The 27,803-nt window shown below is 37.7% G+C and overlaps 1 protein-coding gene across 2 annotated transcripts in view; it reads left to right on the top strand.

The window, feature by feature from the left end:
* The first annotated feature begins 1,925 nt into the window (after positions 1 to 1,925).
* The window catches only part of TMEM39A (transmembrane protein 39A), a 27,546-nt gene continuing 1,668 nt past the window's right edge, over positions 1,926 to 27,803 (top strand). Inside the window, exons 1-8 of one of the 2 annotated variants that reach the window (XM_012780585.3) lie at positions 1,927 to 2,237; positions 3,400 to 3,586; positions 10,194 to 10,416; positions 14,910 to 14,993; positions 19,841 to 19,995; positions 22,704 to 23,052; positions 23,840 to 24,027; positions 25,914 to 26,034. In XM_012780585.3, the coding sequence (XP_012636039.1) occupies positions 3,474 to 3,586; positions 10,194 to 10,416; positions 14,910 to 14,993; positions 19,841 to 19,995; positions 22,704 to 23,052; positions 23,840 to 24,027; positions 25,914 to 26,034 (1,233 nt within the window). In that variant the 5' untranslated portion in view covers positions 1,927 to 2,237; positions 3,400 to 3,473. Of the gene's footprint in view, positions 2,238 to 3,399; positions 3,587 to 10,193; positions 10,417 to 14,909; positions 14,994 to 19,840; positions 19,996 to 22,703; positions 23,053 to 23,839; positions 24,028 to 25,913; positions 26,035 to 27,803 lie in introns of both variants that reach the window. The other variant, XM_076001738.1, reaches the window with a different exon arrangement.

The following is a 27,803-nucleotide window of genomic DNA, read 5'->3' as shown; positions in this document are numbered from 1 at the left end:
TAAGGTTAATTTATGTTGAAGAAAGAAAAGTTTTTATAAGTTTTGTGCAGCCTCAGTTCACAGTGTTTATAAAATCTATAGTAGTGTACAGTAATGTCCTAAGCCTTCACATTCACTCACCACTCACTAACTGACTCACCTAGAGCAACTTCCAATTTTGCCAGCTCCATTCATGGTAAGTGCCCTATAAAGGTGTACTTTTTAAAATCTTGACCCTGTCAAGCTTATCAATATCACTGTCATCTACCTCCACATCTTGTCCCACTTGAAGGTCTTCAGGGGCAATAACATGCATGGAGCTGTCATCTCCTAGGACAACAATGCCTTCTTTTGGAATACCTCCTGAAAGACCTGCCTGAGGCTGTTTTACAGTTAACTTTCCCTTTTTTTAAATAAGTATAAGGAGTACATGCTAAAATAATGAAAAAAGCATAGTATAGTAAATACATAAACCATTAACAGTCATTTATTATCATTATCAAGTGTCAGGTACTGTACATAATTGTATGTGTTATACTTTTATACAACTGGCAGCGCAATAGGTTTATACCAGCATCACCACAAATACATGAGTAGTGTGTTGCACTGCCACATAACAACCGCTATGACATTACTAGGGAATAGGAATTTTCCAGCTCCATTATAATCTTATGGGGCCACTGTTGTATATGTGGTTCATTGTTGACTGAAAGATCATTATGGGATGCATGACTATACTTCAAAATGACAAAACCCAGAATGATTGTATGGGTACTGGAAGTATGATTTCTACCGAATGGGTATCATTTTTGCACCACTGTAAAGTCAAAAATTGTAAGTCAAACCATCCTAAATTGACGACCACCTGTATTCACGAATGAAGTCTCTGTGGTACCTCAGGACACTAGGACTTTGGGGAAAATAACTAACTTTAGCAGTTTTGGTATAAGTCATTCTGGCTCTGCTACTTATTACCTAGGTTATTACTTAACTTCTCTTAACTTCAGTTTTCTCTGCAAACAGGAACCATGGTAGTATCTATCAAAGCATTGTGAGATTTAAAGGAAATGTGTAAAGGTAGTAGTCCAATGTCTGGCACAACAAAAACAAAACTCTCAATAACAGTTAACTAATCATATAATCAATACAAAGAACTTTCTGTTAAGGAGCTTAAATTCTCTGGAGTGAAAGATCTCATAGAAATGCTCCTTTCGACACTCTTCCTCTTCTAGTACTAAATTATTGGCAGTTCCTGAACTCATCATGAAGTTGCCTGCCTCCTTGCCTTTTTATCTACAACTTCCTCTCCAGAACAAGAGCCATCCTCCTACTAATCACCTACTCATTCGTGAAGTCTTGGCTTAAATCCCAAGCTCTCTGTAAAGTTTTTCTTGATATTGACACCACCCCCATCCCACAGAACTCATTACACTGTCTTGGATGCTCTCTGTGGTCCTTGGACATACATTTAATGTTGCATGCATTGTAATAAATTGTAATTACTGTGTTTTCCTGGTGTCTTGTCTTTTCCACTAGACCCGGAGCCTTTGTGGTATTCACTTTGGAACCCCAACATCTATCTAGTCCTTTACTTAAGATACAGTCAGTGCAGGGTTGGATGCTGAAGACTCCACGATTTGGGTTCCTTCATTTAGCAGTGACGTCACCCTAGGTGACGCCTCCCAATCACCCCTCATCTGCAAACTGGGGGCGGTAACTTGTATATCGTTGTGGCATGGAGTCCATACCCTGCACCTCGTAGGCAATATCTGACGGAGGAAATACGCTGGCCAGCGCTGGCCGGGAAGGCGGGACCACGAACCCAAAGCAGAAGGCGAGTTCCACTGCGCAGGTGCACGCGGGAGGGGCTGACATGGGGCTCCCTAGGCTGCCTGTATGGTTCCGGGGGCCGGCTCGCGGCTGGAGCGGCCAGCCGTCGCGGAACTGACGTCATCGCCGTGCGCTGCCACGTCTGCTCAGCTCCGTGGTAATGGAGGTTGGGGATGAGTGCTGACCCGGCAGAGCTCTGGCTCTAGTTTTAGCTCTGGCTCTGGCACTGGCTCGGGGTCTGGGTCTGAGTCTGGCACCCCGAAGCCTGGATACCTTTTCTCGACTCTCTGGGCGGGGACGGCCTGCACACAGGCAGCTGGTTTAGAGTGCTTCAGCGCGGGGAGGGAGTTCTGTTGCCTGGGGTCCAGTCTGTAAAGCCGCCGCCGCCTCCTAGGGAAACTGCCTCACCGGCCGGGCATTTTCCATGCGTGAGTATTACTGAGCTGCCTCACTGTCCGACTGTCCTGGGCCTGGTTTGGCTCTCCGGGGTGTGTGGTGGGGACCGCTTTGTCCACTCCTCTTCGGGACCAGTCTATTGAAGTTTGTGGTCTTTCGCCGGCTACCTTCCCCCACCCCGTACTCTCTCACCTCTTCTGTCCCAGTCTTTTGCCCCTCACTTTTCTAACGTTTGCTCACTAATTGAGCAAGGACCAGCAACCCCTACATCCCATGGTTTGAATGCTTTGTCTCACTTGGCGTTTGTTAGTCTAACAGTAAGGCTGTTAGGAATAGGGAACATTGGATCAGTCTGCAGTAACGTTTTGAAAAACAGGGTTTTTCCAGCGTGTCATCCTTCAGTTTTTGGTTGTATCGTTTAGGAAACATTTGGTATCCATATTGGCGGAACGATGATTTTTGCCATAAATTGATGAAAACACAGCTTCTTTTCAGTGAGGATCTTTATCTGTTACTTGGCTTTTAATCTTGCAGTTTCAGTAATGTCTAAATGATTGTACACCAATTTTTCTGGAGAGGGAATGCACTTGAGTTCCTTCCTGTATTTTCACCAAACATATGGTGAACAGTTTCACTTTTAAAGAGTTGAAAGGCCTTGCCCTTTCATTTATCTTCGTTAGTTCTGATGTCGACCTCTGTAGAACAGGGGACACTTCTTTTTCCTCTGATGAAAAAGCAAACTCAGAGGCTGAATGACTCAAGTAAGGTCAGATAATATGTGACACATCTTATCTCAGAGACCAGATCCCTTGATATCAAAACCTAACATTTTGGACAGTGCTTTTTCTCCGGTATTTCAAGTGGTTTAGCATGAAATATTGAATTGGAAATATATAAATTGTGATGTTTCTTGTAAACATCTGATTGTAATATGATGCAAGTCAACTGACAAAAGACAAAAATTGTGACTTGCCTAAACTGAACAAAGAGAGTTTAGATCAGAACTTAGGCTTTTGACCCATTAGAGTCTGAATTGTCGTTTAATTAGAATAAAGTAGGTAAGAGACACTAGGAGCATTTGTTTGAAAATCTGGTTTTGCAAGGCCTGCTCACTCAGTTTTTCTGGTTGTTTTGTTGTGTTGCCTACTTTAAAAGTAGTCAACTGATATTTAAATGTTTTCTTTTGTTGTTCAGAGTTGAAACAGGTTGACAGCCATTAACCTGGGTTGCAACTACAGGCGGCACTGGAAGCAGACTGGTTCCCGGACATGCCCGGTGGAAGGAGGGGTCCCAGTCGGCAGCAGCTAAGCCGTTCAGCTTTACCGTCTTTACAGACTTTGGTTGGTGGGAGCTGTGGCAATGGAACAGGCTTGAGAAACAGGTAAAGAAGAAATAAGGCTATGCATAATTTGTAACGTCCTATGATCAGTAAGACTAACATACAAATCATCATGCCATCCAGATATTTGCTTATCTTGATACTGGGGTAGAAATCTTGCCCTTGAAGACTGAAAGGTCAGTATTTCAGAATATTTTTTTGGAGGTAGAAAGATGTGATATGGGGCCTATAAAGTGAAAACAGTCCAATTCTTACTTTTGGCTGATAAGCCAAATTCTATTCATCCCCTTTTTAGCTATTACTAGAGGGAAGAAGTGAATGAAAATACAAGGCAAATACAATTGTTTACTTACTGGCATTCCTTTTTTCCTTTTCTTTTTTTTTGGAGAGCAAATTAAAACTGACAAGTCACACGTGGTTCTAAAATTATGTCACATTCCATCAAAGGTTTTAAAAGATTTTTTGTCAAAAATTGTTCAATAGGCCGGGCGCGGTGGCTCACGCCTGTAATCCTAGCACTTTGGGAGGCCGAGGCGGGCGGATCGCTCAAGGTCAGGAGTTCGAAACCAGCCTGAGCAAGACCCCATCTCTACCAAAAATAGAAAGAAATTAATTGACCAACTAAAAATATATATATACAAAAAATTAGCCGGGCATGGTGGCGCATGCCTGTAGTCCCAGCTACTCGGGAGGCTGAGGCAGTAGGATCGCTGAGCCCAGGAGATTGAGGTTGCTGTGAGCCAGGCTGAGGCCACGGCACTCACTCTAGCCTGGGCAACAAAGTGAGACTCTGTCTCAAAAAAAAAAAAAAAAAAAAAAAAAATTGTTCAATAATAATAAACTGTCAGCTATATCCTAGACATCTTAAGTTTATGTCATGTTGTATGAGAATAAAGAATTTGATCTTTTTAATGGAAATTTATGTTCATAATTTTCAAAAGTTACAATAAATTATTTGTAATCTATAGTAACTAACATCATCAAGAGGTTTGGTCGTGTAATAGTGCAAAGAAATGCTTCTATCCAATCAAGTGTTCTGTCAAGATAATTTTTTATTTTTTTTTTTTTTATTTTTTATTTTTTTTTTTTTTTTATTTTTTTTTTTGAGACAGAGTCTCACTTTGTTGCCCAGGCTAGAGTGAGTGCCGTGGCGTCAGCCTAGCTCACAGCAACCTCAAACTCCTGGGCTCGAGCGATCCTTCTGCCTCAGCCTCCCGAGTAGCTGGGACTACAGGCATGCGCCACCATGCCCGGCTAATTTTTTTATATATATATCAGTTGGCCAATTAATTTCTTTGTATTTATAGTAGAGACGGGGTCTCGCTCTTGCTCAGGCTGGTTTTGAACTCCTGACCTTGAGCAATCCGCCCGCCTCAGCCTCCCAAGAGCTAGGATTACAGGCGTGAGCCACCGCGCCCGGCTTGTCAAGATAATTTTTGCCAGTAAATTTCTGCTTCTTTCCTGAATATAGTTTTTCCCTTGCCTTGACTTTAATTTTCAAAGCTAGCAATCAGTACCACTCCTGTCTTTTCAGGCCTGCCTAATAGTATTTATGCACTTTTTTCTTGTTGGCCTGACCTCCCTCTTTCTTTCTGACTTTCCAACTCAAGTTCTACCCAATCTTCAAGGTTAGTTCTGATCTTGTCATTTCCGTGGAGCTCTCCCTGAAATTTCAGTTTGAAGGAATTTTATTCCAATCTCTGATTCTCATTATACTAATTTTGAATCCAAGTTTTATGTTTATATATTTAGACAGAGTAACTGTAGTTTATTCAAGAGTATTGTTTTTTACCCTGCTACTCTTTGGATTTCTTCATTTTAAAAATAGTGATACTGTTTGCATCATAGCAAGATGTTGAAAATAAATGAAGTAATAGCAGTGATTTTTTTTAAAACTACTGAGTTTTTTTTCAAAATTTCTACAAATGACATGTATTATTTTATATTTATTAAAATAAAGAAAAATAAAAAGAATGAGAATATGTGAAAATGCTTTTGAAGAAAGGTATGGAGATGAAAGTTTTTGGCAATTTGAAGTACATCCCTTAATTTTACTAAGATATACTATAAACTTATTGATTCAGCAATTTCAAATTGTGATAGAAAATCCTACCTGTGCCCTAGCTAGGATTCTAGCTAGCTGCAAAATTCTAGCTTTGCCTCTGTCTTAACTCCAGCAGTTCTTTGTTCATTCCCTTCTACTTTGGCTTTGAGAATTTCCCTAGATAAAATCATGTTCTCAAACTGTCCCATTGAATCCCTCTTCAGTGTCTTAGGGTCTGTTAAAGGAGGGCTCAGAAGGGAAAAGGGGGCCAGGAGTGGTGGATGACACCTGTAATTCCAGCACTTTGGGAGTCTAGAAGGGAGGCTTGCTTTAGGTCAGGAGTTCAAGACCAGCCTGAGCATGAGCAAGACCCAGTCTCTACAAAAAAATAGAAAAATTAGCGTGGCATGGTGGCATATGCTGGTAGTCACAGCTACTCAGGAGGCTGAGGCAGAGGATCACTTGAGCACAGGAGTTTGAGGTTACAGTGAGCTAGGATGATGTCACTGAAGTGACAGCTTCAGCTTTAGCTGAACTCTAGCTGAGTGAGACCCTAAGAAAAAAAAAAAAGAGTGTAAAATGGGTTGAGCAGGCCTAGTAGTCTAGGCTTCAGGTTTCCCATTCCTCTTAATCATATTAACTCCCTCTCCTATGAGTTTTAGATATTGGGATACCATGTAAAATATCTCTTGGGGGAAAGATAATGAAGCTTTCTGCTTTTAAAAAGAGGTGAAAGCCTCATTCCTATATGTTTCTGCCTGCACTTGGAGATGGTATACACTGTGTATGCACTGCAGATTGTATACTGGGAAGAACTTAGAACATTTGGGAAATACCTCTGCTCTTAAGTGGATATGGCTGTGGTCTTGTATTATTTTCTAGGCCCTTTGTTGTACCTCTTCTGTCCTGGCTTTTCAGGGTTCCAACTATGGTTGCCTTGATCTACCATTGTCTACCCTCTCTCTTCCTTTAACGTATATTTCTTTGGTAATTGATTGTAGGGGTGGGTAGAAGAATGTTTTCCAACAGATTAGAATAAAGTGAAAGAAATAATTGTTCATGGTTTGAAAAGTCACTGATACCATTACTGAATGATTCTTTTGTGACATGTTTACCTAGAGAGGTTATTGGGGGGAAAAAGGCTCTGCGTTTGCTTCTTGATGAGAAGGAAGCAGATGGAGTAGTTTGTTTTATGAGACCTGAGAAAGACGTATAAAAAATATAGATAAAGGCAATGGTGGATGGTGTAGAATATGGTACTAAGAAGGATATATATGAAGAAAGTGTACGGATGAGGAGAGCTTACTTCTGGAGTGTCTGTAGAGTATTGAAGAGAGAAGTAGATAATTGCTTAAGTATGGTATGATTTTGGATATCTGCAAGCCATAGGTTGGTTGGAGAAAAGAGCATTTGCAACCATTTGGTAGCTGTTTGTGGCCTGATTGGTTAAGTTAAATTTGAGAATGTCAAAGAGCTAGTTTGGTGACCCAGTCAAGATTGAAATCCATAGTTCTCTGTCCCACTTTCCACCTTTAGGGAGCAGGGATTTGTTCTTGCAACAATGTATTTAGATGATTGTCCTTTTAAAAAAGGAAGATATACGAATATTTTTGAGTTTCTTAGAGAGCTCCAGATTGAGGGAGAATCTCATTTGAGAAGATCTAAGTGTGTTTTTTTTCCCTTTGTTTATTACTTGCATACATTTTGTTAATAATATCACCTGAACATGTGCAAATGATTACTGCTTTCTCTATCCCTTCTAATTCGTCTTCATCCCTTTGACTCTTTGTTGGATTGTCCATTTACTTAACTAAGTTGTGCCGTTTGCTGGCTCCATAAGAGCTACTATCAGGCTTGCTATGGTAATCCTTTCCTGCACTCAAACTTTATATGCAAGGACAAAGCACAGGTATTCAGCATAAATCACATTGTTTATACAAACAGTTCTAGGCACAGCTAGCCATTCTTATTATTTAGGGAAAGTTTTATATCAGTGGAGGGAACTGTTTACCATTGAAGTTTCCAGATGTAAGCCTTATAAGCAGGCCTTTCTAAGGGTAGCTGTGCTGAATACCTGCTTTCCTTTTGAGAGTCTCGAATTTTGTACTGCTAGGAAGAGGGTGCCTATATGGCTAGCCCCCAATAAAAACCTTGAGCATTGAGGCCAGGCACGGTGGCTCACATCTGTAATCCTAGCACTCTGGGAGGCCAAGGCGGGTGGATCAGTCAAGGTCAGGTGTTCGAAACCAGCCTGAGCAAGAGTGAGACCCGTCTCTACTAAAAATAGAAAGAAATTAATTGACCAACTAAAATATATAGAAAAAATTAGCCAGGCATGGTGGCATATACTTGTAGTCCCAGCTACTCGGGAGCTTGAGGCAGTAGGATTGCTTGAGCCCAGGAGTTTGAGGTTGCTGTGAGCTAGGCTGACGCCACGGCACTCTAGCCCGGGCAACAGAGTGAGAGAAAAAAAAAAACAAAACCTTGTTCATTGAGTTTCTGATGAACTTTCCTGGTAGACAACACTTCGTATGTGTTGTCACAACTTGTTGCTGTGGGAAATAAGTAAGTTGTGAATAAATTCTTAAATCTATTTTATATTCTGTTAGAGGAATAATTCTTTTATTTTTCCTAAATAATACCTCTTTATTAATTTTCTGAGGTGTATTTACCAAGTCTGTTTAATTGATTATAAATTTTTTGATTTTAAGAACTTTAATCATGTCTTCTTTCAAGCTTTCTACCTTCTAGCTCTTCTGAGTTTCTCCCATAATATCCTTAACTATGAACAGAGTTCATGTTCCCATGAGTCACTTAAAGTACTGTAAATGCCACATACCAATGCTGGTATTCTATATTTGGAAATTTTATTTATTTATTTAGTTTTTAAGACAGAGTCTCACTTTGTTGCCCAGGCTAGAGTGAGTGCCGTGGCGTCAGCCTAGCTCACAACAACCTCAAACTCCTGGGTTCAAGCAATCCTACTGCCTCAGCCTCTTAAGTAGCTGGGACTACAGGCATGCACCACCATGCCCGGCTAATTTTTTCTATATATATTAGTTGGCCAATTAATTTCTTTCTATTTATAGTAGAGACGGGTCCTCGCTCTTGTTCAGGCTGGTTTCGAACTCCTGACCTCAAGCAGTCTGCCTGCCTCGGCCTCCCAGAGTGCCAAGATTACAGGCATGAGCCACTGTGTCTGGCCTATATTTGGAAATTTTAGAGTACAATGGTAACACTAATATTGTTTCTTCTCTTGAATTTTCTTTGGAAGTATCCAAACCAAGCCTGTTTTCCTTGTTCTGTAAACAGTAGTAGGCCCCAAGATCTCTGTAACTATTCCTAGGCATTAAACAATAGGAAATTTTAGCCCTATCCCTTTCTTATCATTTTAGATAGCCCAGCTATGTCTGATCTATAAAAGATCTTGGAAGAAAGAAGAAGATAGGGATTCAAATCTCTATTTATATTTGTATTTTAAGAGCTTTCTCTCCTTTTCGTGACTGTATCAGTCTGCTGCCTTTTCAACTTAGAGATATATATTTGCAGTGAACTAAGAAAAGTACAGTCTCTGTCTTTAAGATTATGGTCTGGTAGACAAGATATATCCACAAAATTATGTAAGAGTATAAAAGTGCTATAATAAAGGCATAATTTAGGTGTAATGGTGGCACAGAGAAGAGATCAATCAATTTTGATTGAGTCAGAATAAGCTTTACAGAGGATATCTTTGAGCGTCTTAAAAGTCTTGAAGAATGAGTTTTAAAAGTCTTGAAGGATTTTGTCAGTAAATGTGTGGAAGTTAAGGAAGGGTATTATTATACATGTAAAGGAAATAATATGCACAAAAGAATAGCTTGTATATTCTAGACAGCAAATAGCATGGGTATTGTATAGGGTGTATGGGGAAGAATGAAAAGAGGTGAGGCCTCATAGGATATACTAAAAATTTTTGGACATTATTCCATTGGCAGTAGAGAGCAATTTAAGGGTTTTAAGTAAGAAAGTAATACTATCAGAGTTTCCCTTTAGACCCCTGAAGGCATGTTGGAGGTTTGGTGAAAATAAATTTGAATTTAGGAGAATTACTATAAATTTAGGTGCAAAGTTTAGGTGCAAAACAGTGAATGCTTGAACTAAGGCAATGAGTTTAAAGGGAAGGTACAGTTTAGACAAAGTTTTATAAAGTGGAATTTATAAGATTTAGAGTGGTTGGATATGGAGAGGCAGAAGAAAATTTCTGGTATGATTCCCAAGTTTCTGATTTAGTTAGCTGGTTGGGTGGGCCAGGAACTATGGTCAGTACTATAGGAGGAGGAACACAGAGATGTCCAGAAGGGAGTTGGATAACATGGAACTAAAACTCAGCAGTGAGCTCTGTAGAGAGAAATTGTAGTCTTCAGCATGTAGGAGATAATGGAGGCTATCGCTATATCTTAGATCACTGAGAGAGTGTGTAAATGGAAAAGAGAAGAGGATGCCAGGATGGAGTCTTGGGGGAAAGCCAACAGTTATGGGGTAGGTAGAGAAGGCAGCGGCAGCCCTTTATGCTCTGTGACACTGAAGGGTATCACCGTGTGAGTTAACCATAGTTTTCTCTTTCAGGAATGGTAGTGCTGTTGGCCTTCCAGTCCCACCTATCACAGCCTTAATTACCCCAGGTCCTGTTCGTCATTGCCAAATTCCTGACTTGCCTGTGGATGGGAGCCTGCTCTTTGAATTTCTTTTTTTCATCTACCTGTTGGTTGCTCTGTTCATCCAGTACATCAACATCTATAAAACAGTGTGGTGGTATCCTTACAATCATCCTGCTTCTTGTACTTCACTGGTAAGTCTTACTAGACCTTTAAGATGTTTATGTCAGCCAAGAAACTAGCTGGAAAGTCTATATGTAAAAATTAGTTTTCTTAATAGTTTTTCTTATAATAAAATGTTTTTCTACTAGATCACAGATTACTCTCAGAAATAAAATTTCATGATAAAATTGTTAAGGTATAAATACTACCAGAGGAAGTAAAAATATAAATGAAAATTTAGAAAACATTTAAATAATTTATTATAGTATCACAGAAAGTTTTTGATATTTAGCTTTCTCTACACCATGTTAAGTTTATTGTAAATGTAAGGTATCGGTATGATTAAATTCCAGCAACTCTACCCTTTTAATGGCCAGATTAGGATGATGGTAGCTTCTATAACAAATAAACCCCCAATTATATAATGCTTCAAACACATACCAGTCTGAGGCAGTTGTCTTGGTTGGCAGGCATTCTTTCAGGTGGTCATTCATGCTAATGGAGACACTATTGTCTTCCAACTTGGTCCGTGGTCAGCCAGAAAGGGTAAGAGCTTAGGGAAATATAAAGGAGAGAGTTAGGGTCACATCATTTCCACACATGTATACTCCTAACTGTAGGGGTGGCTAGAAAATATGGTCCTTTAGCTGGATACATTAGTAACCTGAATAAAATTGAGTTTCGTTACAAAAACGAAATTGAAACAGGAACTAGCTGTCTCTGTTGAAGTACATAAAAATATATTGTAAATTTTTTCGTACTTTTTTTCCTAATATTTTTAGAGGACCGTGGTAATCTTATGCAGAGAAGGTTCACCGTAAATGGGCATATAAAATATCAGTAAGGCTAGTCAGATGACTTGACAGATATGTCGTTGGCAGTGGCAGATTTGGATGGGTGAGAGAGATATGCTCTAGGGGAAAGACAGCTATTGTCCTGGGTAGTTTATATATGTGTTTGAGACTAATAAAAGATTAGCAAACCTCTCTCTGGCCTGGTGAACATAAAAAGGAAATGTAGACCAGAACCCTCAAGACAGTATGGGAAGGGAATAAAATTTAAAAAAATGTTTCTATAACTTGGTTATTCCTGAAATTAACTGTTAAGAATTTTCTTACTGTGTTGACCATTCATCTACTTAATACCATGTAATGAGAATGTCAGTTTCCTTATTTAAGGATTGTAACAATTTCATGACAAATTTTCTGTTTTGTTTTTTTTTAAATAGTCTTTTTTTTTTACCTGGATTATGAGTTTATTGAGCATAGGAACTATATCCTTCGTTGGCCATGGTGTTGTAAAATGGAGAGTTTAGATTAAATAATCTTTAAGGCTTTTTCCAGCTATGTAGCTGTGTAAGTAATTCACTATCTTAAGTAATTACACTAAGCTGTGTAAGTAATTCACTCACTTATTTTGGAGGAGTGGGATGAGTAGGGAGTTTTTCCCAAAACTTAAAGGGGGTTAGTATTGTTACAATCCAAAATACTTAGAGAAAAGGAATTGATCTAAGGAGTGGTCAATCACTTTCTTGATATTGTGTCAATGGCAAACATTTATTAAAATATTTAGTATGTTTTTTATAAGTATTATCTCATTTACTATTTATAAAAATAGGTAGGTACTACTGTTTGACTCTGATTTTATAACTAAGGATATGAGACCTATAAACTGGCTCGAAAATCATATAGTAGCAAAATGAGTACTCAATTGCCGACTAATTTATGCTTTCTTTCTGTATTTGTTCTATATTTAGTCTATAAGTGCTTATTGGGTAGTTCATTATAAAATTTTCAATTTGTTTGACATCCCTCTGGAAAATTCTCATTTGTTAAATTTTTAGACTAATCAAAGAGCTTGAGTCTCCCAGCATACCATTTCTGACTAGAGTTCTTTAAAAAAAATCATCTACAAATGTTGCCTTGAAATAAAGGGAGCCATGTATCTGTCCATCTGGAACCTGCTGCTACAGCTGTTGACTCCAGAATTATGCTTCCTTTGCTCTGACCCATACTGTCAAAAATGGATGCCTTTTACCACAACCCCACTCCCCACTTCACTTAGTTCTGAATTCAAGTTTTATGTGATCCCTGTGGTTGGCAGAATCTATATCTAGAACCTTAGTTGCAAGAAAGTCTGGAAATGTCATTTTTAGCTTTCTGACCTTTGCAGTAGAGCAAAGCACACTTAAAGGAGCAAATAGTGTGCATTGGCTCACTTATCTGCTATACGTGATCTTTGCTAACACTAAGATTAAAATTCAGGTACAAAGCCAAGAGTAACGTGAAACAGTAAATAAGATTTTAGGTCGTGAATCTGAAAGAAGTCTGAATCAGTGAGCTGTTCAAAGATAGAATGGACTGCCAGAGACCTACTTATTTCCCATTACTAAAGGTGTTTGAGCCTGGACCATGGTTGGTTACTTGACTAGAATGCTGTAGAAGGGACTTATATCCCAAATACATGGTTTGTCTTTTAAGTTTTCTTCTATTATGAGTGTCTGACCTGGAATTAGGTTTTTCCTTTTTCCATCTCAAGATCTTAATAATTGTCAAAAAGAAAATATAGACATATGGATATGAGAAGTATTGTTCTAGCTATCAGATAGTTAGCTAATTAGTCTTAACTCTAAGAAATATAAAAGTTATAAGTAATAAATTATTCAGAATAGTCAGGAGGGCTCTGATTAATCAAATATCCTAATTTATAAGGAGTTAATCATAAACAGATGACCAGTTTTCATTGATTTAAAATATAACAAAATTTGCTAACAAAAAGATATATTAGGCACTTAAATATTTTGATACAAAAAGTTTCTTAGGTGGACTGGTGATGCATTAATAAGACCCAGACATTAGCTAGGGGTTTGTTGAATCTGCATGCATTATTTTGGAGGAGTGGGATGAGTAGGGAGTTTTTCCCGAAACTTAAAGAGGATTAGTATTGTTACAATGCAAAATACTTAGAGAAAAGGAATTGATCTAAGGCGTGGTCGGTCACTCTCTTGATATTGTGGCTGTTATACTTCTAAAATGTATTTGAAATTTGGCCACTTCATTCCATCTCCATTGCTACTTACCCTGATCAAGCCATCATTAAAAACTATAATTTCTTAACTAATCTTATCCCACTATGATATATGCTCCATACAGCAGCCAGAGTGATCATTTAAAAACTATGACACTCTTTTCCTAAAATACTACCGTGACTTCCCATTAGAAAAAACTCTAAACTCATTTATCACTCATTACCTCATCTTACCCTTCTTGCTGTTGTAAGAGGATGACTAAAACATAAAAAAACTTGTTTCCCTGTTAAATGAAAGGTTTAGGTGGGTGATAAACAGCTGTGTGGCAATTCTTTGTATTTATTGCTTTGCTATCCCCAACATGCTTTTTCCAAACTGTGGTCCAAGGCAGCTGTTGCAACTCCTCTCACAGCTGGCCAGTAGGAAGGAGGAGGAAAGGAGAAAGAGACAGTTCTTCCTTTAAGGGCATAGCCTGGACGTTAGGCAAATCACTTTTCCACACATCCCTTGGCTAGAAGTAGTTTTTGCAAGGGAGGCTGGAAAATGAACCTTTAATTGACTAGGAGTTAGTGCCCAGTTAAATATTAAATGGTAGAAACAACTAGTAATCTCTGCCATTCCCTTTCCCTCTCACGCCACAGTAGAAAGGAAGATCCAGAAGAGCAGGAACCTTGGCTGTCATCTTCAGCACTGTATCCTTAGTGTCAAGAAGAGTGCTGGCATGTTGTGGGTGCTACATACATATTTATTGAATTAACTTATTGAGAAATTCAACTTTCCATTTTGGAAGGAGTTGTGGAAACCTACAGACCTTTTGACCATCAAAATGAAAATACATACTAAGTTTGTTGGTTCCTGGGAAATAATTGCTTAAGACTTTTCATTTTGCTTATTACCACAGTTATATGGACAGCTTTGGGACTAGAAGAAACCATAGACAGTATTTAGGTAATGCTATTATTTTATAGAAGAAAAGATGTGATATAAGGCATAATTCTAAATCAAGTTAGGAAGAAAGACTAAATTAATATTATTGATGTGCCAGCTGTGTAGAGAGTTAAGTAGATGCACAGTTAGGTTAACATAAGCTTGTGTAAAGAGACCAACAGTAACTTCTGAAGACTGAGAATCTCAACTGATCTATTAAATTTGACTATTATAAATATAGTATTTTATATGAATTATTCTTGCCATAATTCTACAGGTTACCATTTATTAACCCAAAGCCACAATATTTTCCTTTTAATACAGTAGACTTTCAAAAAAGGAGAATACATTCCAGATAGTTTAAAATAGTGTTTGGAAAGTTAAAGCAATTTGTCATGAAAGGAGAAAAAGAAGGTAGGTGGTCTCTTCAAGATCTGTGAAATTCCCATGTTCTGTAAGGGTAAGGTGATCTAAGAAGATCTTTTGAGAGGGAAGCCTCTATTGGTGTAGTAGTCCCAGCTGGATATACATCATATTTCTTTCTGATGTAGTTATTTGTTTCTCTTATAGAATTTTCATCTCATTGATTATCACCTGGCAGCATTCATCACAGTGATGCTTGCAAGGAGGCTTGTATGGGCCCTCATCTCAGAGGTAACAGCTCATTCACTATATTCTATCACTTGTAGCTGGAATTAGTTACTAGGTTGGGTTCAGGTTGAAAATGTGAAATATCCAAATATAACTTTAATAAAACTATAAATTAATTTCTTTACTCCCATGTGAGTTCTGCCAGTACTTTAAAAAAGTTTTTCCTGCAATATATTTAAAATTCAAGTGTGAAATAACTCAAGAGAACTGTTAGAAATCCCATTTGTCAGCAGGAGCTTATTTTCAATTTCTAAGTCTTTCAGTACAGTTTTTAAAATTTTAATATTAATAGTTCAGTAAAAATAGGATGAATGTCAGATAACTATTACCATGGAGAGTCATCTGTACATATATAGTTGCATCTAAAACATCCAGTTTCAGATAACTTTCTCTTAATATTGTTTATATACTATTTGTAGAGTTAGCTAGCAAGAAACATTTGTTTGAGTTTATTAAAACTTAGAATTTTTAAAAAGGCACTGTCAAAATGTGCATAGGATTACTCTGAAGATTAGCATCTAAGTTTAGTGGGCAGAAGAGGAAAGAACTGGAACATTAAAATGATCATTTATTTATTTGTTTATTTTTATTTTAGAGACAGGGTCTCTCACATAGTGAGACCCTCACTATGCTGTCCAGGCTGTTCTCAAACTCCTAGGCTCAAGCAATCCTATCACCTCAGCCTTTAGGGTAGCTGGAATTACAGGTGTACACCACTACACCCAGCTTAAAATGATCTTTATTAAATTAAAAGTTATTGTTAGAGTTGGCCATTGGTATCATTCTTAATATATTTGTAAACCATAATAAGGAAGAAAAATGTGCTTTCTTAAGATTTTGTTATCTTGTGCACTATAAATGATTACAAAACCAAAAAGTGTTAACTTAGCTAAAGTGGCTAATAATTTTAATCTTGGAATTTATAATTCAGTGTGAAATTTTAAATGGTCATATCTTAGATATTTTAAAAATCACATATTATCTTATGTATAATTTTATAATCAGATTATTAAAAGTCAACTTTTTTCTTGCATAACATACATGGAAAGTCTTTTTGTGCTCTGATTTTGTGTCTTTTTTAAGCTCTGATTTTCAGGAATCTTATTTCTGTGAGCACAGTAATTAGAGATGTTAAGTTATGATCTGAAAGCCATTTGAAGTGAACTGAAAAACACTAGTAGTAGGATTGTTTGTTTTTCACAGGGGGAAACGCTGTTATTATAACCTTTTATTTTAGGTTCTTTATTTAGGTGATGAAAATAGAAGCTTATTTTTGGATATTTTGAGAAAGTGTGTTCTTTCTTTAGAGGATCTTGGTGGAATTTTATGTTTACATATCTTAAAATAGGCAGGGAATAATTTTGTTTCATCCCTTTAGTAATTTTAGAAATGCTACTTGCATATGTCAAATTAACATGTCCAGGTAGTGTGTAAACCCTGCATAACTGGGATTTCTACCCTGTTGCTGCAAAGGCAACTTTCAAAGGCCTAAAAATAGTTAAGCAGCTTTTGCACAGCCTTAGTTGTAGAGTATATTAGCTATTTTCTAAAGAAGCTTGCAATTCTTACTGAGAACAGAATATTTAAGCCAAATTTAAATATATTTTTAATCAAAGCCTTAAACTTACACCTTAATGTCCATCAGTAAGGGAATGTTTAAATAATTATGGTACACCTACATAATGAAATATCATGTAGTCTTTAACCACTTTGGTACGAGCGTCGACTATAGTTGACAGCCACAGATGAACGCGCACAGCCAAGCATGGACTTTAGCTGACAGCCGTGATACGACTTTTCTATCATTTATCAAAATAAAATTGTGAACATTTAAAAATAACGTAATAAAAACATATATGTATATGTTACCTATTCTTATTTACGTTATAAGTAAAGCTGCCTGTAAAGTAAAACAAGCTTTCAGTGCTTTAAAGCTTTCTTTATCACACGAGCAAAACGGATTCGTAGTCAATGCACAGCACAAACCATCGTGTGGACTATAAGTGCCAGCTGTGGGCAAGATTTTGTGGCCTGTGAGCACCATACCGAAGTGGTTAAAACGATGAAAAAGTGTTCATGTATTGACCTCAAAGATGTTAAGTGGAAAAAGCAAGGTGCAGAACAGTGTTTAAAATAAGGCAGATGGAGGGAACAAAATATATTTGCTTTTATATAAATAAATTGTATCTAGAAAGCTGCCTAGTTGGTGGGAAGAGATGGGAATAGCAGGTTGGGAAGCTTTTCACCATTAACACTTTATACTTTTGTATTTTGAATGATGTGAATATTTTGCCTACTGAAAATTTTTTAAAAGCTGTATAGTGATTCTCTCCCTAAAATATCTAAAGTAGATGGATAAAATCCATTATAATCATCTTTTTTTTTTTTTTCTTGAGACAGAGTCTCACTTTGTTACCCAGGCTAGAGTGAGTGCCATGGCGTCAGCCTAGCTCACAGCAACCTCAAACTCCTGGGCTCAAGCGATTCTGCTGCCTCAGCCTCCCGAGTAGCTGGGACTACAGGCATGCACCACCATGCCTGGCTAATTTTTTCTATATATATTAGTTGGCCAATTAATTTCTTTCTGTTTATAGTAGAGACGGGGTCTCGCTCTTGCTCAGGCTGGTTTCGAACTCCTGACCTTGAGCAATCCGCCCGCCTCAGCCTCCCAGAGAGCTAGGATTACAGGCGTGAGCCACCTCGCCCGGCTATAATCATCTTTTATTCCTTCCATTAAAATAAGTTTGCCTTCCTTTTTTGCTTATTTCATAGAAAGGATCCCTACCCTGAGAAAGACCAATCATATTTAAGGGTGGAGGTTTTTAATGCCAAAAGCTAAATACTATTCAGAGAGGACTACCTCTCCACCTGGATAGACTCTGTTTATTCACTTCCAGGCTAGCTCTACTTTTGTACTTGCTCCATGAGACCAGAAATAAATGCAACTGTTTGTTCGCTACCCTGAAACAATTCTCTTTTTTACAATTATTTTTCTAAATAGAAAAGTACTACATTTTGCTAAAAAAATTGGAAAATGCTAAAATATAAAGCAGAAAATTTAAAAATTACAGTCTCATTGAAGACCACATTATAGTATATTCCCTTCTAATCTTTATTTGCATATAAAGATATTATATATATTTATTATAGTATATTTGAGACATTATCTGTATATAGTTTTATGTCCTATGCTTTTCACTTAACGTAGTGTTACAAATATTTTTCTTCTCCACACCTGGCTAACTCTTGCTTGTCCTTTAGATCTCAACTTAAATATAACTTCCTAAAGGAAGACATCTCTAGGTTAGGGGCTGTTGTTACTTGCTCTCTATAGCAGCTTACTCTTTTCCTTAACTCTCATCATAATTAAGTCTAAATTTCAGTTTGCTTAGATTATTTGCTTTTCATGGTTGGGCACCTTCGTAATGGCAAGGGTTTTGTTTGTCTTGGTTACCACTGTGACCCCATAACCTGGTAAAGAGTGGTTAGCACAGTGGTTAAGAATAAGGCTTGGGTTCAGGAATAAGGCAAAATTAATAATAAATCTAAACTCTGCTGCTCTGGTGACATTGGGCAGAAGCAGTCTTTTTTATTTCTAATCCTGAAGGTTTGAGATGGGAGGCAGTGGAGTAACTCCAGTGACTGAAATAACTCCTTAGGCTTTGACATGTGAAGTATATTGGCATGAGTTATGTATCAGGGGAGTGATAGGAAACTATGTACCCTGCTATGGCTGAGAACAACTTGAGCCTTCTCCATAGTTTGAGGCTTAAGCAGTTCATTGTGTTATTAATTTAATTGCTTCTTTGCATTTTAACTAACTATTTATACTGTGTGTATTACTATATATGTAGTATATACAATACATTGCAAATATATATGCTGTGTAATATTATCTGTAAACTAAGAAGTGAATATATAGGAGGAACCTGAAAAGGGACTTATCCCCTCCCATGTAATGTTGATTCCAGGTAACTTTTTTCCGCTTTCTGAGTTCTGATATTGCTGTTTTAGAGATTATGGGCATCCACCATTCTCTCCTACATTTTGCTCATTCTATCCTTCCTAGTACATTTTGAAAGAAAATGGCAATTTACAGCTTCATGTTTTGAGAAGTACTTACTATATTTAGTCAGTTTTAAAGATTTGGAATTAAAGAAGAATATTTAAACAGCTGTGATATAAAGAATTGGAAGTGATTATACATTATTTCCATGTTTGCAGAAGTTAAAAAAGCAACATAAGGTGTGTGTCCAAGAAGATCCGATTATTTTTTGAAACTTCAGTAACTTATTGAACACTAATTTAGCAAACAGATTAGAGGTGAGAATTCAAATAAAAATAGAAATATTATCACTGTTATTGAGGCCCTGATAGTCTAGTGGGAAGTAAAACAGATAAATTAGTGGCTCTATATTTTTATGTACATAAAAATCACTCGATAGTTGTTAAAATACAGGTTTCTTGACTCAGTTTTGTTCCCCACCTCTGGAGAAGGAGCTCATTAGGAATTTACATGTTCAATAAGAAGCCCAAGTGATTCCGATGAATGTGGTCTATGGACCATACTTCTCAAAGTATGTCTCAACACCCCAATGTAAATAAATGTGATGATATCATAAGAACTTAAAGGAAGTCTGTATAAGGCACTGTGGGGGTACAAGGAGGAAATGGTGAGCTGTGCCTGGAGAAGTTATTAGGGAGATAAGATGTAATGGGGCAGTTTTTCTTTTTCATTTTTTTAGACACATTTAGCTTCCACTAAAGCTACACTATGTCCTTCCTGGAGTTGCATTACTTTTGAATAAGATCATTTATAAATGTTTCTTTTGATGCTTCCAAACTTTCAGGCTACTAAGGCAGGTGCAGCATCAATGATTCACTACATGGTTCTGATATCAGCGCGCTTGGTACTACTCACTCTGTGTGGATGGGTACTTTGTTGGACCCTCGTCAATCTCTTTCGAAGCCATTCAGTCCTCAATCTCCTTTTCCTTGGCTACCCGTGAGTACTCCAGTTTTACCATTTTATTAGTAAATCTTTAGAAGTTATTTGGGTTGTGCAAATGATTCTATAAAAGAGAAGAAAATGAAATTCTTCAAATATAAGCCAAGAGTTTAGAAAATTGGAAAATCTGTGGGTATAGTAACCATATATTTTCTAAACTAGGGTACAGTTGGGACAACAGGCATAAACCAGGACTATCCCAGGAAACCTGGAATATATGGCTGTTGTACCAATGGATAATATTTTTTTTTTTTTTTTTTTTTTTTTTTTTTTTTTTTTTTGAGACAGAGTCTCACTTTGTTGCCCAGGCTAGAGTGAGTGCCGTGGCGTCAGCCTAGCTCACAGCAACCTCAAACTCCTGGGCTCGAGTGATCCTTCTGCCTCAGCCTCCCGGGTAGCTGGGACTACAGGCATGCGCCACCATGCCCGGCTAATTTTTTTTTTTTTTATATATATATATCAGTTGGCCAATTAATTTCTTTCTATTTATAGTAGAGACGGGGTCTCGCTCAGGCTGGTTTTGAACTCCTGACCTTGAGCAATCCGCCCGCCTCGGCCTCCCAAGAGCTAGGATTACAGGCGTGAGCCACAGCGCCCGGCCAATGGATAATATTTTAATCATCTCTATTCACCAAGTAAAGACCCATGGTACTACCTGTACTAGGGAAATGGTGGTTAATTTTAGTTGAATGAACTGGATTAATCAGTCTTAACCCTTGGATGGTAATTTGTTAGTCATATTACTTTGATCTTTGGGTTCATGTAACAGAAGTACAGTACAGTAACCCCCACTTATCCACGGTTTCACTTTCCACAGTTTTGCTTTGCATGGTTTCAGTTACCCACAATCAACCAAGGTCTGAAAATAGTAAATGGAAAATTCCAAAATATACAATTTATATGTTTTAAATTGTATGTTCTGAGTAGCATGAAATCTCTTGTCATCCCACTTTGTCCCACCCAGTATGTGAATCATCTCTTTGTCAAGTGTATCCATGCTGTACACACTCCTTGCCCATTAGTCACTTAGTAGCCAACTTGGTTATCAGATCGACTGTCACTATATAGCAGTGCTTGTGTTGAAGTAACCCTTATTTTACTTAATCTCACCCCAAAGTGCAAAATTAGTGATGCTGGTAATTCATATATGCCAAAGAGGAGGTATAAAGTACTTCCTTTATAGCCTCACAATATGTATTTCTTAAATAATATGACTTGGAAGTCAAAATTAGTCCTTAATTCATGGGCTGCAAAATAGATATTGTATTAACAGGTGTGAAAACAACATTAATCTTGTATAGCCCCATCAGAGCCTTTGGGTGACGAGTTGCATTGTCAATGAGTAATATTTTGAAAGGAATCTTTTTTCTGAGCAGTAGGTGTCAGCAGTTGGTCATGTTCAGTAAACCATGCTGCAAACAGACGTACTGTCACCAGGGCTTTGTTGTTCCTTTTATAGACCACAGGCAAAGTAGATTTAGCATAATTCTTGAGGGACCTAGGAGTTTCAGAATGGTAACTGAGCTGTGGGTTCCACTTAAAGTCACCAGCTGCATTAACCCCTAACAAGAGAGTCAGCCAATGCTTTGAAGCTTTGAAGCTAGGCATTGACTTTTCCTCTCTAGCTATGAAAGTCCTTGATGGCATCTTTTTCCAATATAATATAAGGTTGTTTTGTATCCATTGAAAATCAGTTGTTGAGTGTATCTACCTTAGAACCAACATTTGGAATAACTATAAGAAATTATCAAAAGTCTCAAATATATTTAGTCTTTTAACCAATAATTTTACTTCTAGAAATTTATTTTTACTTCTAGAATTTTTTTCATTAATTCATGAAATATTTATAGGGTTCTTACTATGTTTCAGCCACTATTCCAGGTACCAAGGTTATAGCAGTGAATTAAGCACACTGAAATCTCTGGTTCATAGAACTTGTAGTGAGGGGAAGATAGACTAAGAAAAAAAAACCCAAAATTGAAAACCTAATGTAATGTAAACTATGTGGAGTGATAAGGTTTGTGGAGAAAAGTAACTAGAAAAGGAGAACTAGGGGTTCCTGTGGTATTGGAGTGAGTGATACATTAGGAAGTCAGGAGGGCCCCTCACTAAGAAGGGGACATTTGAGGTGAAGGGCAAGCCATGTGAAAACTACCTGATGTTCACAAAGATGTGTGTTAGGAAAATCCTTATCCTGTTGTTACTTATAGTAGTGGAAAATACGAAACAGCCTGTTTCCAACAAGAGAGATATGGGTAAATTATGGTACATCTATGTGAGAACACTATGCTGTCTTTAAAAATTGTTATAGAAAAGTATTTAGATATGAGAAAATACTACACACACACACACACACAAAAGGTAAAACACCTTATACTGTATGAGGCCAAGCATATAAAAGGAAAAAAGTATAGGGAACTATGTATAAAGTTTACAAGTTAGAATATATGTACCAGGGTTATAAAAATGATTATTTCAAGGTGATTTATATTTTGTTATTATGATTTTCTGTAGTTTTCTGTTATTCTACAATGAGTACATACTGCTTTTGTGGAAAAAAAGAGCTTCCCAAATAATGAATTTACCATCAGCAAAATCCCTCTTGAGTTATGTGTATTCTAGTGGACTATTTTATTGACATAGTTGTAAGATTTGATCTTAGGTGGTATCTAGGGTCTCATTTTCATATTCAACTTGTTTTACAGGTTTGGTGTTTATGTTCCTCTCTGCTGTTTTCATCAAGATAGTAGAGCTCACCTTCTTCTCACAGACTATAACTATGTGGTTCAGCACCAGGTGGTAGAGGAAAGTGCCTCAACTGTGGGTGGCTTGGCCAAATCCAAAGACTTTCTCTCCTTATTGCTGGAGTCTCTAAAAGAACAATTTAATAATGCCACGCCCATCCCCACTCACAGCTGCCCCTTATCTCCAGACCTCATTCGCAATGAAGTAGAATGTCTAAAAGCAGATTTCAACCACAGAATCAAAGAAGTTCTCTTCAACTCCCTCTTCAGTGCCTACTATGTTGCATTTCTCCCCCTGTGTTTTGTGAAGGTAAGTGGTTATCTTGCTTTTATGTACTTCCTGGATTTGTGTGTGAATTATATAAACTGGGTATTTCTTGTTTAATCCCCCTTTTCTCTGTCTCCCCTTTGGCAGCCTGGATGGTGGAGTTCGGCTGCATCTGGAGTGCACTAATACCGCTCCTGGTTGGCGGATAGGTATTTCTGTATATGTGATGCACCCGTAGTGGTCCCTCATTTTTTCTTTTCTTTCTTTTTCTTTTCTCTTTTTTTAAAAGTATTTTTTAGTTTCTGGGGAAAATGAAAATGTACTTGTAATAGAATCAGTACATAGTAGCTTAAAAGGACCAAGGTTTCGACAGAATTCAGCCTACGGTGGTTGACATTAATATGGTTGTCAGGAGTTTCCTTGAATTAAACTAACTTTTATCTAAACTTCAATTTACTTCAATAGAAAAGAAAAATGATCTGGATGTCACTTGGGCCCAAAATCTTTTGGGACATTTTAGTGCCCTTCTTCACCCATTCAGAAGCACTTCTGCAGCCGGAGTGGTCCTTCAGAGAGCACTCAGTTCTTCTAGAAAGGAAACACTTAAAATATAATTGCCTCTCCCTCCCAGCCCTAACTCATACAGCCAGAGAGTGAGGTTGAAGGATTTTGGAGGACTCTGCTCTTGAACTTTCTGCACGGACAGCAGGACAACCAGTGCATGTGTGACTCCGTGTGGCATTTGTCTGCAGAGCATATGTACACGCACCCATTCCTGCCTCTGTTTGCCAGTGCATAGATCATTTCTCTCTCTTCTGATCTCTTCCAGAGTACCCAATACTATGACATGCGCTGGTCATGCGAGCACCTCATTATGGTGTGGATCAATGCTTTTGTCATGCTCACCACGCAACTGCTGCCATCCAAATACTGTGATTTGCTACATAAATCAGCTGCTCACCTGGGCAAGTGGCAGAAGCTTGAACATGGGTCCTACAGCAATGCTCCACAGCACATGTGAGTAGGATAGAGGGTAAAACCATGTAACACTTTTCTACATGCCGCTGATCATGTTTATTTGCTCTTTATGTCATTCTTGGCTTTGAACATTTAATTTTTAGTTTTTGTCTACATGGATGCTTGCCATCGCTAAACCGAACACAGGGGATATTAACTCATTTCCACCACCATGCCAAACCCTTCCTTAAATGCCTTCTACTTTTCAGCTGCCCAGCCACTTTAGAGTATATAATTTATCTCCCAGGCTATACCCTTGGAATTCTCTTTAAGTCTTACCTTTTTGCCCAGATTCAAAGAGTCATGATATATTTTTAATTCTATTTAGAACACTTTAATATTTGTTTTCTCATCTTCTTTTCCACAGCTACGTAGTTGCAACTCATCTCACACTTAGACAGCTGGAATTTGCTTCTCTCATTTTTTTCTTTCTAATACATGCAGATTTATTTTAGTAATTTTTCTTGCCTGTACTTTTTACTATTTTTTTCTTTTCTTTCTAAACTCTTTACTGAATATTTCCTGCTTCTTCCATATTTAAATGAAAACTGTCCCTGACTGTGAATTCCTTCTAAGTATTCCTCTCATATCCCCATTATCAGTCATTTCTCTGCATGGCCTATTATCCAAAAGAGCTAACTTCAGAACCCTATGTTCTCTCACTTCTGAGCCTGTCATCATACCTTTCTCTCAGACCTGGACCATCTTCATCTTCCCCCCTTTTATAATTTGAACATTTCACAAATTTCATCCCCTAGAATTTTTTTCCTAATTAAGTGGGACAGATTGAGGTGACCTTCCCTTCCCCTCTCCCCCTCAGAGTTCTCCCTTCAATTATTTGCCTTGATGTCTGATACAGATTAGCACAGGCCTTCAAGCCCAGGAACTGAAAGAGATTGGGCCAGGCTGAAAAGAAACCCGACTGTGGGCAAAGGACAGATTTCAATAAAAATTGAAAATACAATCCACAGTACTAGTACTGTACATCTTCAGGCTACTGATGGCACATGGCCATGAGGTGTATCATCACTTTAATGCTGGTAAGTGTGAGCAAGGCCGGTGGAACATTTTCTGAACTGGGAAAGCTTCAGGGTGCTAGAATTTTTTTTTTAACATATCTAAACTGCTGTCCCAGTTCTTACCCTAGGAAACTAACCTTTTCAAAATGAGGAAGAGATGAATTAACTTAGATTTTTTTAAAAAGCTTAACCTGAAGATCCCCAACCCCACCCCAACTCCATTACATTGATGCTGGAAAGAATGAAGCTGCTTCCTCCTTAACTTCTTTTCCCTAGAGAAACCTCTGTAAAAATAAACCAAGAAAGCGGTAAAAAGAAAAGTCTTTGTATATGTTGTGTTTCTCTGTGTTCTACTGTATACCTTCTCACATTTGTGAGGTATTTGAATTACGGGCTAAGCAAACTGATTTTTTGTCGCTTTGGGGGATATAATTCTACTAGTTTGACAGTGTGTTAATTTATCCATTACTCTTATTGCCATCAGCTTTCTCTTCTTGTTTGTTCCCTCTTGCATTTCCGCCAGTAGACTCTGCTTACTTGGGATGATGATGACAGTCCACGTACTTATACTCTGTTTTCTGGCTCATTAGGTGCCTTACTTACGCATTTATATCTGCTCTTTCATCTAAGTCTCTTAAGTCTTCAACACTGAGTTAACTGTATCACTCTGTACCATATACCAATAAAGTTATAATAACGAATCCTTTCTAGCTTTCTAGTTTGACCGTGGAATTACTATATTTTCAGAATTCAGACAGATGAAGCCTTGAATACTTAATCCGTTCCATAGAAATATAGCTGGCCTTGCCAGACACTATCTTGTCTGTAATTGCCAATATGCTAACATTGCATTTCTTTTTCCCTTAGTTGGTCAGAAAATACAATATGGCCTCAAGGGGTGCTGGTGCGGCACAGCAGATGTTTATATAGAGCCATGGGGCCTTACAACGTGGCAGTGCCTTCAGATGTATCCCATGCCCGCTTTTATGCAAGTACCACTTATTTATTTTCAAACATAAGCCTAGCGGTAAGCGTTAGGAGGCCAGTCTGTGTAAGCACCCAGCACTGTGTGTAACACATATTAGGAAATTAATACATGGTAATTATTGCTACTACTGTGAACAATGGCCCCTGTCCTTTGGAAATGTCTTCTGAAAGGCAGTTGGAAGGTCATGTACCATTATTTCCAGTTACAATAGCTTGGTTGATTTATTTACTTATGTTGGAATTTGTTGAATCTAGTATTACATGAAACAAGTAGGCAATTATCTAAGACTTCCTTTTTTATCTTACGATTTTTATTTTGTAATAGTTTGGTTTAGTGGTATCTTTAAAGTATATAGTATCTGTGTGTCCATAAGTTATATTTGATATAGCAATAGTGTGACTTTACTTTTTGGTATTTGTTATGTAATTATCTTCATAAAATATCTTAACTTCCCCTTTGGAAGACAGTCAGATGCCATGATCTGTGGCCTAACTTTTATCTGGATTAAAAGGAAAAATGCTTAAAAGTTAAAAAAGGAAAAAGCAACAGATACCTACTAAATCCAGTTTCTTTCCCATTTGAACTCATGCCTTGGGTTGTATTCTATTTGGTCTTTCAGTTTTCCAGAAATTCTTGCAATAGGAGGCAGAAATATTTACTTGCAAAGGAAAGGCCAGCAGACCAATGGGAGGGGGGAAGAGAAGATGCATCTAAGGAGCTGTTCTTAGTAAAAATGCCCATAGTGCAGTGCACTGCCTTTAAATGGAGATCATATTCTTAAAAAACAATTGGACATCTTTTTTTATTAGATACCTACATCCTTTTTTCTCTCTCTATTCCTCCCATTTCATTTGTGAGGGTTCCTGGTTGTTACTAAGGGACCTTTCAATTAAATACTGGGAACTTGCTGATGCTTGTAAATACCATGGGGAGGGAAGGTGGGGCAGGATGGGGGTTGGGAAGAATATGGGAGGGAAAGGCTCTTGAATGAGAAAGCTACAAGCATCTCCTTGACTCCAGTGGAATTGCCGTAGGATACGAGTGGACTTCAGTCACAAGTATGCAAGCATTTGATTTCTACATAGAATATTTAATTCAGCCAGCTGAATTCTCTAGATCATGAATAACTTCTGTTGGTCCTTGCAGTCCCTTGAAACCTGTAATAGCCAGATATTTCATTAGAATTTTCTGCTTGAAAAATAAGTATTTTCCCTGCTAGCTTTGGACAGCTGAAGAATCAGGTGAAATCTATAGAAGAAAGATTAGGCAAGTTAACTTACTACTGATTTAGTACAACCAGATAGATAAATAAGTGCTTTTTAAGGGGGTCCTTGGGCCACCTGCATATAAATCACCTGGCCCACTCATTAAAAACAATGCTTTAGGGATCCCATCCCAGCATTCTGAACCAGAATCTCTATATGATCCCAGGAATTTGCAACATTTGCATATTTGGAAATGATTCTTAGGCACACTGAAATTTAAGAACACTTATTTAAAATGTGCCTTTTACCTATAGCTGTTAGACTCTGGGGTAAACATTTTCTTCCTCCTGAACCAGGATACCTTTCAGAGCTGTCATGATAATTTGGCTTCATTCTCAGATGTAAGCTCTGAGATCTAAATTCCATCTAAATTAGTTCTTTTAGATCTGAAACACTACCATTGTTGCAGTCTGTCTGCATCTAAATTTAGTACTGGTTAAGCTGAATGATTAGGTAATATACCTTTGCAACCTATGGCCTATATCTTATATTCATAATACCTTT

Source organism: Microcebus murinus, chromosome 1, assembly GCF_040939455.1.
Source record: "Microcebus murinus isolate Inina chromosome 1, M.murinus_Inina_mat1.0, whole genome shotgun sequence".
Classification (NCBI taxonomy): Eukaryota; Metazoa; Chordata; class Mammalia; order Primates; family Cheirogaleidae; genus Microcebus; species Microcebus murinus.
The sequence above is the reverse complement of the archived record's forward strand: the minus strand, read 5'-3'. Positions and strand labels throughout refer to the sequence as shown.